The sequence below is a fragment of the Salvelinus fontinalis genome, chromosome 8, assembly GCF_029448725.1.
Source record: "Salvelinus fontinalis isolate EN_2023a chromosome 8, ASM2944872v1, whole genome shotgun sequence".
Taxonomy (NCBI): Eukaryota; Metazoa; Chordata; class Actinopteri; order Salmoniformes; family Salmonidae; genus Salvelinus; species Salvelinus fontinalis.
The window spans coordinates 29821002-29835850 of NC_074672.1; the positions used below are offsets into that span (position 1 = coordinate 29821002).

The window sequence follows — 14849 nt, forward strand, 5'->3', positions numbered from 1 at the left end:
CATATTGAGAAGAGAGAGGCGGTGGAGTAGCCTTTCTAGATAGCTAGGACAAACAACCCCGCCTTCCTCGAGGCTTGAGTGCAGAGCGCCATTTTAGAGAGGCAAAGGAAGTTGTTTTGTGAAACAACTTCAAACGCTTGAAAGGGGAAGAAAGATCACCAATACAAAGCTAAACACTTTATGGGCTGTTACTGATAATTTCGTTGGGTAATACGTAGTCTAGAGAGAGAGCATTTTCTGGAGCGATTATTTTGAATCTGTTGTTGGAAGGAACAGCAGCAGCAGGCGAATCCGAGGTCAAATTGGGCCTATTTTAGAAGGAGGTAACGTTAGTTCGCTGGCTAGCTCACTGGCTGATTGGTTAGCTTGCTAGCTAGGTAACTATTCATTTTCTGGTCACAGAAGAAGAAGCAGACGGGACGGTGGGACAAATCCCTGCGGTAAATTACCATTGCACATCTTCTCAGATAGTAACGTTAGTGAACTAACGTTGGCTAGTTAGTTAGCTAACGCTAGTTACGTTACTAGTAAACATCTTGCTAGCTAAATGTCTTAGCTATGGTTCTTAATCAGCTACTATAGGTAGCTAGTTATAACTAGTCTAACTAACATTAGCTAGCTGTAAGCTGCAGCCTGACGTGTAGGAGTGTTGGTCAAATGCATTGGAATGTTCCACAGTTGATGCTCCGTGTTGTCAACTGGGAACTATTTAGCTAGCTAGTTAGCTGCCCAGCTAAAATGTAGTTATATTGTTAGAACATTCAACTAACTACGGGTAGATAGCTAACAGTTTTTCTAACTAACGTTAGTTAGATTGCTAACTAACGTTATATTATGTGGCTGCAGTAGACCTAACGAATTCTATATGAATGTAATGTTTTTATCTTATGACTAAACTTGAGTTGATTGTATCTTGTTTTCTCTTGCAGGTGACCATGGCAGACGATTTTGACATTGAGGCCATGCTAGAGGCTCCATACAGAAAGGTGGGTAGAAATGCCAGGCTTGTATGTTTATTTTTTGGTGCATTCACTATTTACTGATCTTGTATCATCTTGCTGCTCAGAGATGTATAGGTTAGCTATTATTGATAGTTAAATGATTGTGTGTGCCTCTCAATGTATGAATGTGGTGTGTGATGCAGTCAGACATAATCCAAAATTCTGAATAAACGCCCATCTATCTTTCTTTGTAGACTTGCCTAATGATATCTCACCTCTACTCCCATGAATTCACCTTTGATTCCAGTGTGAACTGTGAAAAAAGTAAGGTAGTAATTGCGCAATGTATTGATGTACTGTGATCCCCCTAGGACAAAAAGAGCCTCATCTTAGAACATCCTATCACCTGTTCGGTTGCAACAAGGTGAATGCAAATGGATGATAATCAGCGCATTTTACCTCACATGCAAAGGAGACAGTATTTAAAATTTCTGTTGACATGGTAACTAAAGGCATTGTTCCACCATGTTTACACCTGTTAGTTAGATTGACCGTGATACCAGTAGTTCTGGCACATATTCTATTTATATGCATTGACATTTGTTATGCATCGTTGTCAAGTAAGTCGGACCTGAAATAGGCCTTACGTGTGTTAGTACTTTTACCCTTACATTTTCGTCTTTTCGTAGATTAGTCTACTGACTCTATGGTATACTTTGTTTTACAAATCATTAATATGGCTTAAATGTGTAGTCATGATTTTGCCAAGGTCATCAGAGTAAGCTATGGATAACTTTGAAATATGAATACTGTCTCCATGCCCAAGTCTATTGATGGTTTCCGATTCGTAAATCAGCATCTTGACTTTGCATGCCTTTTAACACCAGTAATATTCAAAGTTTATTTTCTTACTACAATTTATTTGTAAGATTTTCATTTCAAGATTTCATTTCCATGATACATTTAGTTAATGATTTCACCAATAAGAATAGTTTTCCCCTCATGAAATACAAGCCAAAATGGATCACCTCCATTCAGCTGGCACTAAAAGAACAAACATAGGTCATTTAACATGAGGCTGAACTAGTGGATTTTTTCTTTTCAGTTTTTCTTGGGAGTCCATATTACTAAGCAGTGTGAATCCCTGTTTGCTTCAGGGCGAGATGTGTGACAGAGGTGGCATCGAACTCTTACATTCCAAGAAGGAAAATGGGTGAAGATCACTGGACTGGCACCAACCACAGGATCTCTTTTAGTGGCTGTGGGCCAAGCATGGCCTCAGTGGGCTTAGGAACAGATAGTGGTATTGGTACGACAAAGCAGGAGGGGTGGGGTTGAGATGACCAAACTGTTACCATGGCTTACTGTAGCATGCCAAAATGTTAGATACTTTCCCCATACACCTTGACTTTTGGTTGGATTGAGTACTGTACAATATGTAGTTATAACAGTGGGTGGGGGATGGGGGTGGAACTCTACAGGGGCTGTAGATGGACCCCCTTAGATACTTCTCCAAACATATCAGTAATGTTAACAGTATTTTTACTAAATGAATATATTCTGTATTTTCTTGTTCCCTCCCCTTACCCCTGACGACTTGCAATGTTTCCTCTACGTCCTCATGATGTTCTTCTATCGACCCTGCTTAGGATGAGATCAAGGCCTCTAGCGCTAATGGACATGAGGAGCGCAGTAGTAAGAAGTAAGTACTGATTTTAAACTTGAGCTATTTGCTAAACCGTCTTCACATTATCTGGTCAGATAGCTTTCTACAGTTTTACCTGGGTTTTATTTATGTAACCGCTACAAAACTACATCAGTAATGGACAGAAGATGTTGTTTCAAGTATCTGTTAACAATTGTATTATTTGATTCCTTGACTTGAACTCTGACAATCTCAACTTGTGTTCCAGGAAAAAGAGGAGCCACAGTAGGAGTAGTCGGAGCCCGAGCTCTGACAAGCGCAGAAGCAAGAGCAAAGACAGGAAGAAGAGCCGGGACCGGAAAAGGAGCAAGAGTCGGGAGAAGAAACGCAGCCGCAGTAAGGAGCGCCGCCGCAGTGGCTCCCATAGCAGGGAGCGTGCCGGGCGCTACAGAGGACGCCGCAGCCCCTTGTATGTATAGAGATCTTCCAATTTTGGCATCCCTTATCTGTGTTGTCTAATTCCCACATTTTGGGGGGAATAGTCTGCTTTATCATCTCATTGTAGATCATTTATTTTTCTCCCCTTGACAGCTGGCAGTAGAAATGTTGATGATGAAATGGAACAGGATTTTGTATTTGACAGCGGTATAGTAAAAAAAAAAATCTGGGGTATGGTTGTGGAAGTTCACACATGAGGTGGATAACTAATGCTGTAGCCCTAGTTTTGTCCTCAGGTCAACCCCCTGTTTACTACTCCTTTCTTACTTCCTCTTTCAGCTGAGTGTCACGTGACTGGGCTGATTAGCCTTTGTGTTTCAAGAGAAGTAGAGTACACAAAGTAGGCCCAAGTGGGGGTGGAGGCTGTTGTAGGGACCATTTTGACTGTCGCCTTTATGAATGAGAAATTGTTCATCAATCCTACTATGCAGCTGGAGACGTTTCCTCCACTGATAGTCAATGTGTCCCTGAAACTTAATGGCAAACACATAGGCATGAATTGTACTGTTAGGCATATTAACCTACTCCGTTGAGGTCATTGGAAATTGAATATACACTAAACACTTACCTTTTATTAAAAACCAACAGAGTTTGGCATATAATCTTCATCAGTAGTAGGCATACATACTGAGCTGAACCTTGTTTTACACCCCTAGTTTGGGGCCGAAATTTAACGGTGGTCCAGGAGGGAAGATTGGCCCACCACATGCCAACAAACTAAGGTTTTTATGATTAAATTCTTTGTGATATGACGTGTTGGTGGTTGGCTGTCTTGTCATTAAAGTATTAATGTAACGTCTGGGTTAGAACTAACTCTTGTGATTGTTACTTTTTTCAGTCGTAGGCGCTCAAGAAGTCGTAGTCCCTTCAAGAAAGACAAGAGTCCAGTAAGGTGAGATACACAGCTGGATTGTCTAGTTAGAAGCTCTCGTGGTTTCAGATCCGTTTTGGGAACTGGAATTTTTTTCTCACCGTCCATCAAAACATTTGTTACTGTTTTCTTTTTCAAGGCAACCAATTGACAACCTGACCCCAGAGGAGAGGGATGCCCGTACTGTGTTCTGTATGCAGCTGGCAGCAAGAATCCGACCACGAGATCTAGAGGACTTCTTCTCTGCTGTGGGGAAAGTCAGTATTCACAGTTTACACACATTTAAAAGTAGAAGCATGAAATATGTCAAGATCAAGACTTTATTTTGACGAAGCATTTAGCAAATGGTCAATAGGAAGGTGCTCACTCTTGACACGCTATTGCTATTTTATCCCCTGTAGGTGAGAGACGTGAGGATGATCTCCGATAGAAACTCCAGGAGGTCAAAGGGCATCGCCTACATTGAGTTTCTGGAGGCAAATTCAGTCCCGCTGGCCATTGGCTTGACTGGACAGAGACTTCTTGGAGTGCCGATCATTGTCCAGGCCTCTCAGGTAGTTGATTTAACCATAACATTTTAGAAATGATGGAATTAGTAAATGTGATGTCACCTTTCACAACTAACTTGGCAGATGGCATAGACTTACCATTTTTGTGTGTGTGCAGGCTGAGAAGAACAGAGCAGCAGCAATGGCCAACAACCTTCAGAAGGGTAATGCTGGCCCCATGCGCCTGTACGTGGGCTCTCTGCACTTCAACATCACAGAGGACATGCTGCGAGGCATCTTCGAGCCTTTCGGAAGGGTAAGGAGAAAACCCCATTACTTGTCATGTATGTTAACCTCAATTTCCCACTAACTCTGTTGTATCTAACTGGATGTTGTTTTCCTTAACAGATTGAGAGCATACAGCTGATGATGGACAGTGAAACTGCACGATCCAAAGGATATGGTTTCATCTCAGTAAGTTCCTTATTCCAAAAGTGTGTGTGTGTGCCATGTTATTTAGCTGATTTCCTACTGGATGACTGTGTAATTGTAGTTTGCAGATGCAGAGTGCGCTAAGAAAGCACTGGAGCAGCTGAATGGCTTTGAGCTGGCCGGACGGCCCATGAAGGTTGGTAACGTGACAGAACGCACCGACTCCTCCACTGCCAGCTCCTTCCTGGACAACGACGAGCTGGAGAGGACGGGCATCGACCTGGGCACCACCGGGCGCCTGCAGCTCATGGCCCGGTTGGCAGAGGGTGAGCTATTATCTGATGTTTTTGAGTGAATGTAGTTTGGTCTTTTGTGCTCAATTGCCATTGGGTTTATTTGTCAGCGGTTAGTAAAAGTTGAGCTTAGTATTCAATATCTCCACCTGTTGTGATGAAATGTGAAACCTATTTTATCAACCAAGGTGTTGTTACCCCAGTTGACCTCTATAATCACTCCAGTATGTGTGCTCAAGTTGTTTTAAATAGCATTGAACAGACTTGATGCTAATGAATACTTGTTTCCCTCAGGTACTGGTCTTCAGATCCCTCCAGCTGCACAGCAGGCTCTACAGATGAGTGGTTCCATGCACTCCTCTTCAATCCACTTCGGCAACATGGCAGCTGGTACAGGTAGTCACATTATCTATACTGTATGTAACATGTCATACTACATATTGTGGAATGAACTACTCACTGGCCTCATCGTAAGACACGGCAGACATGCCTCTCCTCAAAGGAGAAAAGTTAAAAAACCTGTGATTTCGAAGTTTAACTTCTACTTCATCACAATCCCGGATCCGGGAGCACCCCCGTCAGTAAAAAAGCTGACTAGCATATCCTAGCATAGCGTCACAAGTAAATACTAGCATCTAAATATCATTAAATCACAAGTCCAAGACACCAGATGAAAGATACACATCTTGTGAATCCAGCCATCATTTCTGATTTTTAAAATGTTTTACAGGGAAGACGCTATGTATTTCTATTAGCTAACCACGATAGCAAAAGACACAACTTTTTTTTTCGCCATTTTTTTCCTGCATAGGTAGCTATCACAATTTCGACCAAATAAAGATATAAATAGTCACTAACCAAGAAACAACTTTATCAGATGACAGTCTGATAACATATTTATTGTATAGCATATGTTTTGTTTTTAAAATGTGCATGTTTCAGGTATAAATCATAGTTTTACATTGCAGCCACCATCACAACTCTCACAAAAGCAACTAGAATAACTACAGAGACCAACGTGAATTACCTAAATACTCATCATAAAACATTTATGAAAAATACACGATGTACAGCAAATGAAAGACAAACATCTTGTGAATCCAGCCAATATTTCAGATTTTAAGTGTTTTACAGCGAAAACACAATATAGCATTATTAGCTTACTACAATAGCTAACCACACAACAGCATTGATTCAGGCCAACAATAGCGATAACGAATAAACCAGCAAAAGATTAATTTTTTTACTAATCTTAAACTTCTTCAGATGACAGTCCTATAACATCATATTACACAATACATATAGAGTTTGTTCGAACATGTGCATATTTAGCGGCACAAATCGTGGTTATACAATGAGAATAGTAGCCAAGCTGCCAACAAAATATCGGGAGAAATCTTGGGAGAGGCACCTAATCTAATCAGTAACTAATCATAAACTTGACTAAAAAATACAGGTTGGACAGCAAATGAAAGATACATTAGTTCTTAATGCAATTGCTGTGTTAGATTTTTTAAATTAACGTTACTACGACATACAGCGTGCGTTAAAGCGAGACCGCACCGAAATTAATGGCGGAATAGTAGTTTCACATTTTTCAACAGAACAACGAATTATCATAAATACTTCTTACTTTTTGATGAGCTCCCATCAGAATCTTGGGCAAGTTGTCCTTTGTCCAGAGGAATCGTTGCTCGGTTGTAGATTGCGCCTTCAACTTTGGAATTAGCAGTAAACATTAGCCATGTGGCGAAGACGTGTCCAACTCACTATAACGCAGCACTAAGAAATATCCGAAAATTGCAATATACTGATATAAACTGATATAACTCTGTTTAAAATAACAACATTATGATGTCTTTAACACCTATATCGAATAAAATCAGAGCCGGATATATCTAAGGCCTATAACGGAAGCTTTCCAGAACGCAATCCTGAGGTCTGTCTTGCATCATGGCGAATGTTGAAAAGACTGCACCCCACGTTCCAAGACCATTTATATGGCCTCAGGTCTGCCTAGCAACTCCATTCCAATTCTCACTATTTGCTGACATCTAGGGGAAGGCGTATGCAGTGCATCTCGACCAATAGAAGACATGCAAATTAATAAACTGACCCCAGAACAGCCTGCCTGATTTCAGATTTCTCACTTCCTCACAGGAAAATTGCTCCAACTTGAGTTCTGTTTTACTCACAGATATAATTCAAACGGTTTTAGAAACTAGAGTGTTTTCTATCCAATAGTAATAATAATATGCATATTGTATGAGCAAAAATTGAGTACGAGGCCGTTTAATTTGGGAACGAAATTTTTACAAAGTGAAAACAGCACCCCCTATTGAGAAAGTTTTAAGCTTTATTGATACCTCATGCGAATGTGAAATGTACTAAGTTTGCTTTGGCTGTTGATCATAAAACTCATTCTAGAGGTACATAGCAAACGAGAGCTGTCAGACCTCCATTGGCAGGATGATTTCCAGTGAACGATGAATGCAAAGTGGGTTCAAATGATCTGGCGACTGCGTGGGTTCAAATGATCTGGCGACTGCGTGGGTTCAAATGATCTGGAGACTGCGTGGGTTCAAATGATCTTGGAGACTGCGTGGGTTCAAATGATCTTGGAGACTGCGTGGGTTCAAATGATCTTGGAGACTGCGTGGGTTCAAATGATCTTGGAGACTGCGTGGGTTCAAATGATCTTGGAGACTGCGTGGGTTCAAATGATCTTGGAGACTGCGTGGGTTCAAATGATCTTGGAGACTGCGTGGGTTCAAATGATCTTGGAGACTGCGTGGGTTCAAATGATCTTGGAGACTGCGTGGGTTCAAATGATCTTGGAGACTGCGTGGGTTCAAATGATCTTGGAGACTGCGTGGGTTCAAATGATCTTGGAGACTGCGTGGGTTCAAATGATCTTGGAGACTGCGTGGGTTCAAATGATCTTGGAGACTGCGTGGGTTCAAATGATCTTGGAGACTGCGTGGGTTCAAATGATCTTGGAGACTGCGTGGGTTCAAATGATCTTGGAGACTGCGTGGGTTCAAATGATCTTGGAGACTGCGTGGGTTCAAATGATCTTGGAGACTGCGTGGGTTCAAATGATCTTGGAGACTGCGTGGGTTCAAATGATCTTGGAGACTGCGTGGGTTCAAATGATCTTGGAGACTGCGTGGGTTCAAATGATCTTGGAGACTGCGTGGGTTCAAATGATCTGGAAGACTGCGTGGGTTCAAATGATCTGGAAGACTGCGTGGGTTCAAATGATCTGGAAGACTGCGTGGGTTCAAATGATCTGGAAGACTGCGTGGGTTCAAATGATCTGGAAGACTGCGTGGGTTCAAATGATCTGGAAGACTGCGTGGGTTCAAATGATCTGGAAGACTGCGTGGGTTCAAATGATCTGGAAGACTGCGTGGGTTCAAATGATCTGGAAGACTGCGTGGGTTCAAATGATCTGGAAGACTGCGTGGGTTCAAATGATCTGGAAGACTGCGTGGGTTCAAATGATCTGGAAGACTGCGTGGGTTCAAATGATCTGGAAGACTGCGTGGGTTCAAATGATCTGGAAGACTGCGTGGGTTCAAATGATCTGGAAGACTGCGTGGGTTCAAATGATCTGGAAGACTGCGTGGGTTCAAATGATCTGGAAGACTGCGTGGGTTCAAATTAACTGCTTCTGTGACCACCAATATTTGATCATCTCAAATGTACCACCATAAGACTTCTCATCTTTTCTCACTATCGTTTATCTTTTAATGATGTCTTCCACATTTATCTAATGGATCCACACGTAAACACTAAATGCCAATCTGCCATTACCACCAACACTCCTTTATGTGGTATGTTCGTCGTTTCTGACCACATCCCTGCAACAACCTGCCATGTTGTCAGCTTTTGGTGAAAGACATCTGAGACGTACTCTATCTGAAAGCTGTTTTCTTCCCTCACTATGGCACTGCGTGAAAAGAGCACATTGAATATAATGGGCAACTGGTGGGAAACCTATAATGAGTTAGCATCATTCAAGTCAACCTGTGTGTTTTGTCTTGCCAAAGCCAGCAATTTGTCTTACTAAGTGAATGGACACTTACAACTTGCTGAAACACTATAATGTTAGATGGAATGCTGATATTGAACTAACATGCCGAAACAGGAGAACCTTTGCTTCTCTGTTTGCCTTATGCTATGTATGTCCACCTGTAGCAACTAGGTCTAATGGTATGATGTGTAGTAAGTCAATGGTCTTGGCTATGCTCTTCATCCATTGTGCATCTTTCCATCCTCACAACCTAAATAATTTCCCCTTTCCAGCCGACGTGCACGTCTTTGACTTCTCTTCTTCTAATCTTTTAGACATATTAGCCAGGCTGAACCCACCCCCTGAATGTGAATGTGAAAGATTGGAGTGCACAATTTATCAAATCTGCACACAATTTAATGCTCATCTAAAATAAATCCTTTCAAGTTCTCATGTTTCAAACCAGAGTGCAATCTCCCATGGTTGTGGTCTGAAATCATTGCTGTCATGCATACTGAATTCACAGTATGCATATAAATGCTTTAATTTTTAAGCCAAATAAGATTCTCAAGCTCTCAGTATACATCTTCTCTGGTTTTCTTGTGTGTAACTACATTCTGTCCAACAGTGCATTGAAACAACACGGAAGAAAGACCAGTCCTATACTTTTACATGTATTCATTGATTGCTTGTTAAAGGGGGAGGTAATCAAAATTAGTAAGTCAACCTGATGATTAAGTCAGAAGCAGGGTTGGGATCAATTACAGTTTGTTCAGGAGCTGATGGTCAATTCAACAGACAGGAATTCAACTGCACTTGACCCCCCTGGTGAGAAGGACATTACATTTACATTTAAGTCATTTAGCAGACGCTCTTATCCAGAGCGACTTACAAATTGGTGCATTCACCTAATGAAATCCAGTGGGACAACCACTTTACAATAGTGCATCAAATCTTTTAAGGGGGGGGGGGGGTTAGAAGGACCTCTGTTAATGATGCTGTCATCTCCTATTACAGCTGTTGCCAACCCTGCCCTGAACCTGGGTCCAAGCATGAACCAGGCCATGAACCTCCCAACTCAACCACTGGCTACACACTGCCTACAGCTGTCCAACATGTTCAGCCCACAGTCGTAAGACACTATTTTCCCCTTTTCATTTCATGATGGCAGAAACCATTGTTTTTAGAGCTTTGATACACTAAACTAGGTTCACAAATGCATCACCAAATGTAAGATTAGGGTACAATTGGGGAGATACTAAATAACTGCCAACTCATTGATATGGATTTTTTTATGGGAGCCAAAAGGGTTTAACTTTTCATTTCACGAAGCTGGGTTAGGTGAGTCATTAGTTTGTGATGAAGGGGTTGAAACGACCTGCCTCTTTTCCAGGGAAAATGAGCCTGGTTGGGACATTGAGATCCAAGACGACGTCATGGAGGAGTGCAACAAACATGGGGGAATTGTCCATATATACGTCGACAAGAACTCCCCTCAGGTAAGACCCTTTTAAAATGCACTATATGGGTGGATAGTTCTAAACTGGTCCAGCAAATTATGCACTTTGTCCCAAAAAATTAGGTGCTGCATGTTTTATATAATGGTAAAATGTAGAATGTTACGTTAATTTCTTGATCAATTATACCCTTTCGTCTATCAAATTGTCTGTTGCAGATTGCCAAGTACCTCAACCCCACAATTTCATCCACTGAGTTTAGTGTAGACTTTATTTTTATTTTTGAACTGAGTCTCTATGCAGTCGACATTTCAAAATGTTAACCCTTGTACCTATGTTTGTACTCTGTTGTGTGCCTTTGTTTGCTGAAATCGATACTTTTTAATGAAATACAGCCACAGTGTTTCCTTGTTGAGATTCAATTGGCACATGCGCTGAGTTGCCATCTTAGAGCAACAGCAATGAGGAAAGAGTCAGTTGTATTTGATTTCAGCAAACAAAGGCACGTAACAACCGAAGCCAAACATGGGTACATGGTAAGGGTTTAAGAATTTACATTTTGAAAGTATCGACTGCATAGCAAGTCGGAAGTAAAATAAAAAAAATTAAACTAGTCTGCGCTCAACTCCGTGGATTTGAGGTACTTGGGCAATGTTGCAGATCGATAGATGTTTTATTGCCCTTATCTTACCGCTTCCTTTCTCTTATAGGGCAACGTGTACGTAAAATGCCCCACTATCCCAACAGCAATGGCTGCAGTGAATGCCCTACATGGACGGTGGTTTGCAGGTGTGTATCCTTGTACCAATGCATTCTATAGGGTCATTCTTTGATATGTACATGCCTTGCATTTATATCAGTTATGTTTGTGGCATGGGATAATGGAGAGTAATCGAAATGAAATGGTACCATGTTAGCACAGAGTTTCTAAACCCAGAGGCACAGCATTGCAAGACTACTGGGAACGCTTGCCAAAATTCTTAGTTGATCATTTTCTAGAAATGTGAAGGCACAACCTAGATTCGAGCAAATGTCTTAAGTAGTTGAACATGTTATTACTCCAACCTTGTAAAAGTGACAAACTGGCACATTTTTAGACAAAAACAACTTTTATATTGACGGCCTGCCCGTTAAACGCGATTTCTCTTTCTACGCATGAGCTTAGTTAGCCAACATCGCTTACAAGTGTGCTCAGGGATTTCTATAGGCTAATTGCTTCTTTTATTTTAGGTTCAAGTGAGTTATGCTGCTGACTATTAAAACATGTTTATCTCTAGCTAGAATGTTTTTTTTTTTTTTGAAATCTCAGCTTTCTACATTCATAAATAACTTGTTCATATGTTTTAGAAAAGTAATGATGCAGGTTTATTTATTTTCTCCGTAGGTAAAATGATCACTGCAGCGTACGTACCCCTCCCAACCTACCATAACCTTTTCCCTGATTCAGTAACGGCCACCCAGCTACTGATGCCTTCGCGGCGATAAGTCTGCCATGCATGGAGTAGATGTCGCAACGTCTGTGGGCTTCAACAATGTACATAATGTTTGCTAATATGTTGGGAACTTATTTACCAGAGTAGCAAAATACTGCACCAGTCCACCCAATCTTCATTCAGAAATACAAAAGGTTTTGAAGGATATTTGTTTTATTGTTCAATCTGACAGCCATCAGGCTGAGCTTGAGTTCTGTAGCCGCACATTAATGTAGGTGCACTTGAGCAAATTACGTTGTGTGTTTCAAACTGCATTGCGATAGGGAGTTATACAGTGGGTACTAAGTAGATTTAAGTTGAAACTGACCACAAAAGAACCCATTTTGGGGACAGCCCCACCTAATTAACCTCTGATTCTAAGTGCAGTTTGCTCTGTCCTCATCCAATTACCACATCATTGTACATTTTGTCATTCCGTTGTGCTTTAGAAGTTGATTTGCCCAGTAAGTTTTTCAGTTAATGTGTTAAATGAAAAGGACAAACACCCAAAAACAGATCTATTTTTTTGTTGTTAACAACTTCAAGGTATTCATTGTTTGAGATCACTAAGTTTTTAACATTTGTAATCAAGACTTGATTTTGTAAAAACTCTTGATTTAAATATACTATCAAAATAAGTGATTTGGGTGGTTCGATGTGATGTGCATTTTGTCTTGTTGACATTGGATTGTTTCATCTGGAATGAAGGGGGATGTGAAATGTGTTTGTAATAAAATCCTAGTTTACAACAGCTGGTCTTGTGGTTTACACTCAGACCTTTAATAACTGTTTTAATATACAGTAAAGCATCAATTCACAAGTGGATATTATATTCCTGCCCACAGTTCCACCATGAATATGGTACTGATAGAGAAATCGATACATTTAGCAGTGGAGTACTGGCAGAGTTTGAGAAGTTTTGTGCTTGGGACTTCAGATAATCTTGACCACTTTTTGCCAACTCACAATTCATTCCCTTTAGACTGCACTAACTCCCATTAATGCCAATTATGAAACTCGCATCACCTTTTGTCAACAGCCTCAAAAGAATTTCTTATGACAGTGATGCATTCTGGTAATAACCTGTTAGTCAGGCCCAAAAGACTAAGAATGTGAAATGTCACAGTCCCCTAAGCCCATGATAAGATGTTTGTGTAGAACTCCAGGTCAGCAGTGATCTGTTGAACCTTCAGACTTCAATAAACATGAACCCATAACCTCACACCCACACTTTGGTCCCCTTACTGTGCTTTGGGTCTTGACATTAGGTGGGGACCCTTGAGTACATTGACTATAAGAAAGCCTTCTAGCCCCCTTCAGAAGGGTAAGACATCCATTTAATAGGACACATGTTCAGTGCTCTATGTATCCACTTTCAGGGAATAGGAATGGGTTTTTTGTTTTTCTTGATTAATTTCAAATCAGAGTATTTGATACATTGTCCTTTGTGTTTTGGAAACAAGTACTATTGTGCCCGAGAGATGGGTAGCAGTGACAGGTTCATCATTGCTGTGTGATTCTGCACCAGAGGCCACAGGGATGAGCAGCAAGGACTTGAGGCTTTATTCAAGAACCTAACAGTGGTTCTGTTGGCCCTCAATGGCATCCTGTTGTACACCACCAACGTGACCTTCCACAGCAACTCCAGGTACATCCTGTACATGGAGCTTATCAATGACAGCATCATGTCTTTCACTGTGCTCTTGATTGTCTTGACCTATATTTGTCCGTGTGTATATTTCTCATGATAGCCAAACACATTCATAAGAACACACCCCAGAACTTGACAGTCATGTCTATTGAACACTTTGTAGCCATCTGTCATCGTTTACAGCAACCTCTGATCTGCACAGTGAACAGGACCCATGTGCTTATCACATGTATTTGAGTTGTAGGCACCATCCCTGTGTTCGTGTCATCATTATTGCCTTCATCCTCAAGCCTGTCATTTTTCTCTGCCGGTAGGATGTGCCATCATAGGAATGTCTTTGACTTGGTTCACAACTAAAACACCAAATATGCCACCAATATCCTTTACCTGTGCTTTGTGTGGATCACAATGATTTACACCTACTTCAGAGTGATGTTTTCAACCAAAGCTGTAATCTCAGATCCAGTTTCAGCCAGAAAGGCCCAGATGACTATACTACTGCATGGGGTGCAGCTGCTAATCTGTATGCTGTCATACATCACTCGTCATGGACAATGCCTTCATTAGCCTCTTCCCCAAGTTCTACTTTGTCATACTGTTCTGCAATTACATCACAACTGACATGTTACCCCACTTGCTCAGCCCTCATCCATGGTCAGAGATCAGAAGTTTAAGAAGCACATTAAGGAGTCCCTTTGTAGAAAAACAGATCCTGTGGTGAAACCTTTACTTAGTAGAAGTTGGAGATTAAAAAATGTACCATAACACCAATTGTTGCTACACTGCACACCTAAAACGTCTAATAAACAATCTGCTCTGCAATGTTGTATTGCCCTTTACGCAAACATTTATTAAAATGGTGACTGGCCAGTAATGTACTGTGAATTACTTTGAATTCAGCTCAAGAAGATTATTTTGATTGTGTCCATCACTAATAGCATGTGGTTTTTGGGACATCCAGAGACACTAATTCCTTTCTAAATATGATCCCCTTTTGCATGAAGCTTGTTTTCACCTCAGATCCCCTTGTTGTATTAGGCCATTATCCCACTTCACCATGGAATTACAGTACATCACAATCCT

General features: G+C 41.0%; 1 protein-coding gene and 1 pseudogene across 2 annotated transcripts; both read left to right on the forward strand.

Moving 5' to 3' along the window:
* Nucleotides 1-36: 36 nt before the first annotated feature.
* Nucleotides 37-12866, forward strand: LOC129861065 (RNA-binding protein 39-like). Of its 2 annotated transcripts, XM_055932138.1 has the most exons (16): nucleotides 38-440; nucleotides 930-986; nucleotides 2591-2643; nucleotides 2855-3055; nucleotides 3741-3806; nucleotides 3923-3976; nucleotides 4095-4212; nucleotides 4357-4509; nucleotides 4622-4759; nucleotides 4852-4917; nucleotides 4997-5201; nucleotides 5463-5564; nucleotides 10204-10318; nucleotides 10580-10685; nucleotides 11354-11432; nucleotides 12028-12866. In XM_055932138.1, exons 2-16 carry the CDS (start codon nucleotides 936-938, stop codon nucleotides 12126-12128), a joined length of 1608 nt encoding a protein of 535 aa, XP_055788113.1. In that variant the 5' UTR covers nucleotides 38-440; nucleotides 930-935; the 3' UTR covers nucleotides 12129-12866. The 2 variants fall into 2 exon arrangements, with proteins under 2 accessions (XP_055788114.1, XP_055788113.1); XM_055932139.1 differs by lacking the exon at nucleotides 3741-3806 and having other exon boundaries at nucleotides 37-440.
* Nucleotides 12867-13632: 766 nt separating this feature from the next.
* Nucleotides 13633-14636, forward strand: LOC129861487 (uncharacterized; annotated as a pseudogene).
* The last annotated feature ends 213 nt before the right edge of the window (nucleotides 14637-14849 follow it).

Excerpts from the sequence above, each read along its gene's own strand:
- LOC129861065 (XM_055932138.1), top strand. The coding sequence starts at position 936 with ATGGCAGACGATTTTGACATTGAGGCCATGCTAGAGGCTCCATACAGA. Across the intron at positions 4,510-4,621 it reads TCATTGTCCAGGCCTCTCAG|GCTGAGAAGAACAGAGCAGC; the intron begins GTAGTTGATTTA and ends GTGTGTGTGCAG. Across the intron at positions 10,686-11,353 it reads TCGACAAGAACTCCCCTCAG|GGCAACGTGTACGTAAAATG; the intron begins GTAAGACCCTTT and ends TTTCTCTTATAG.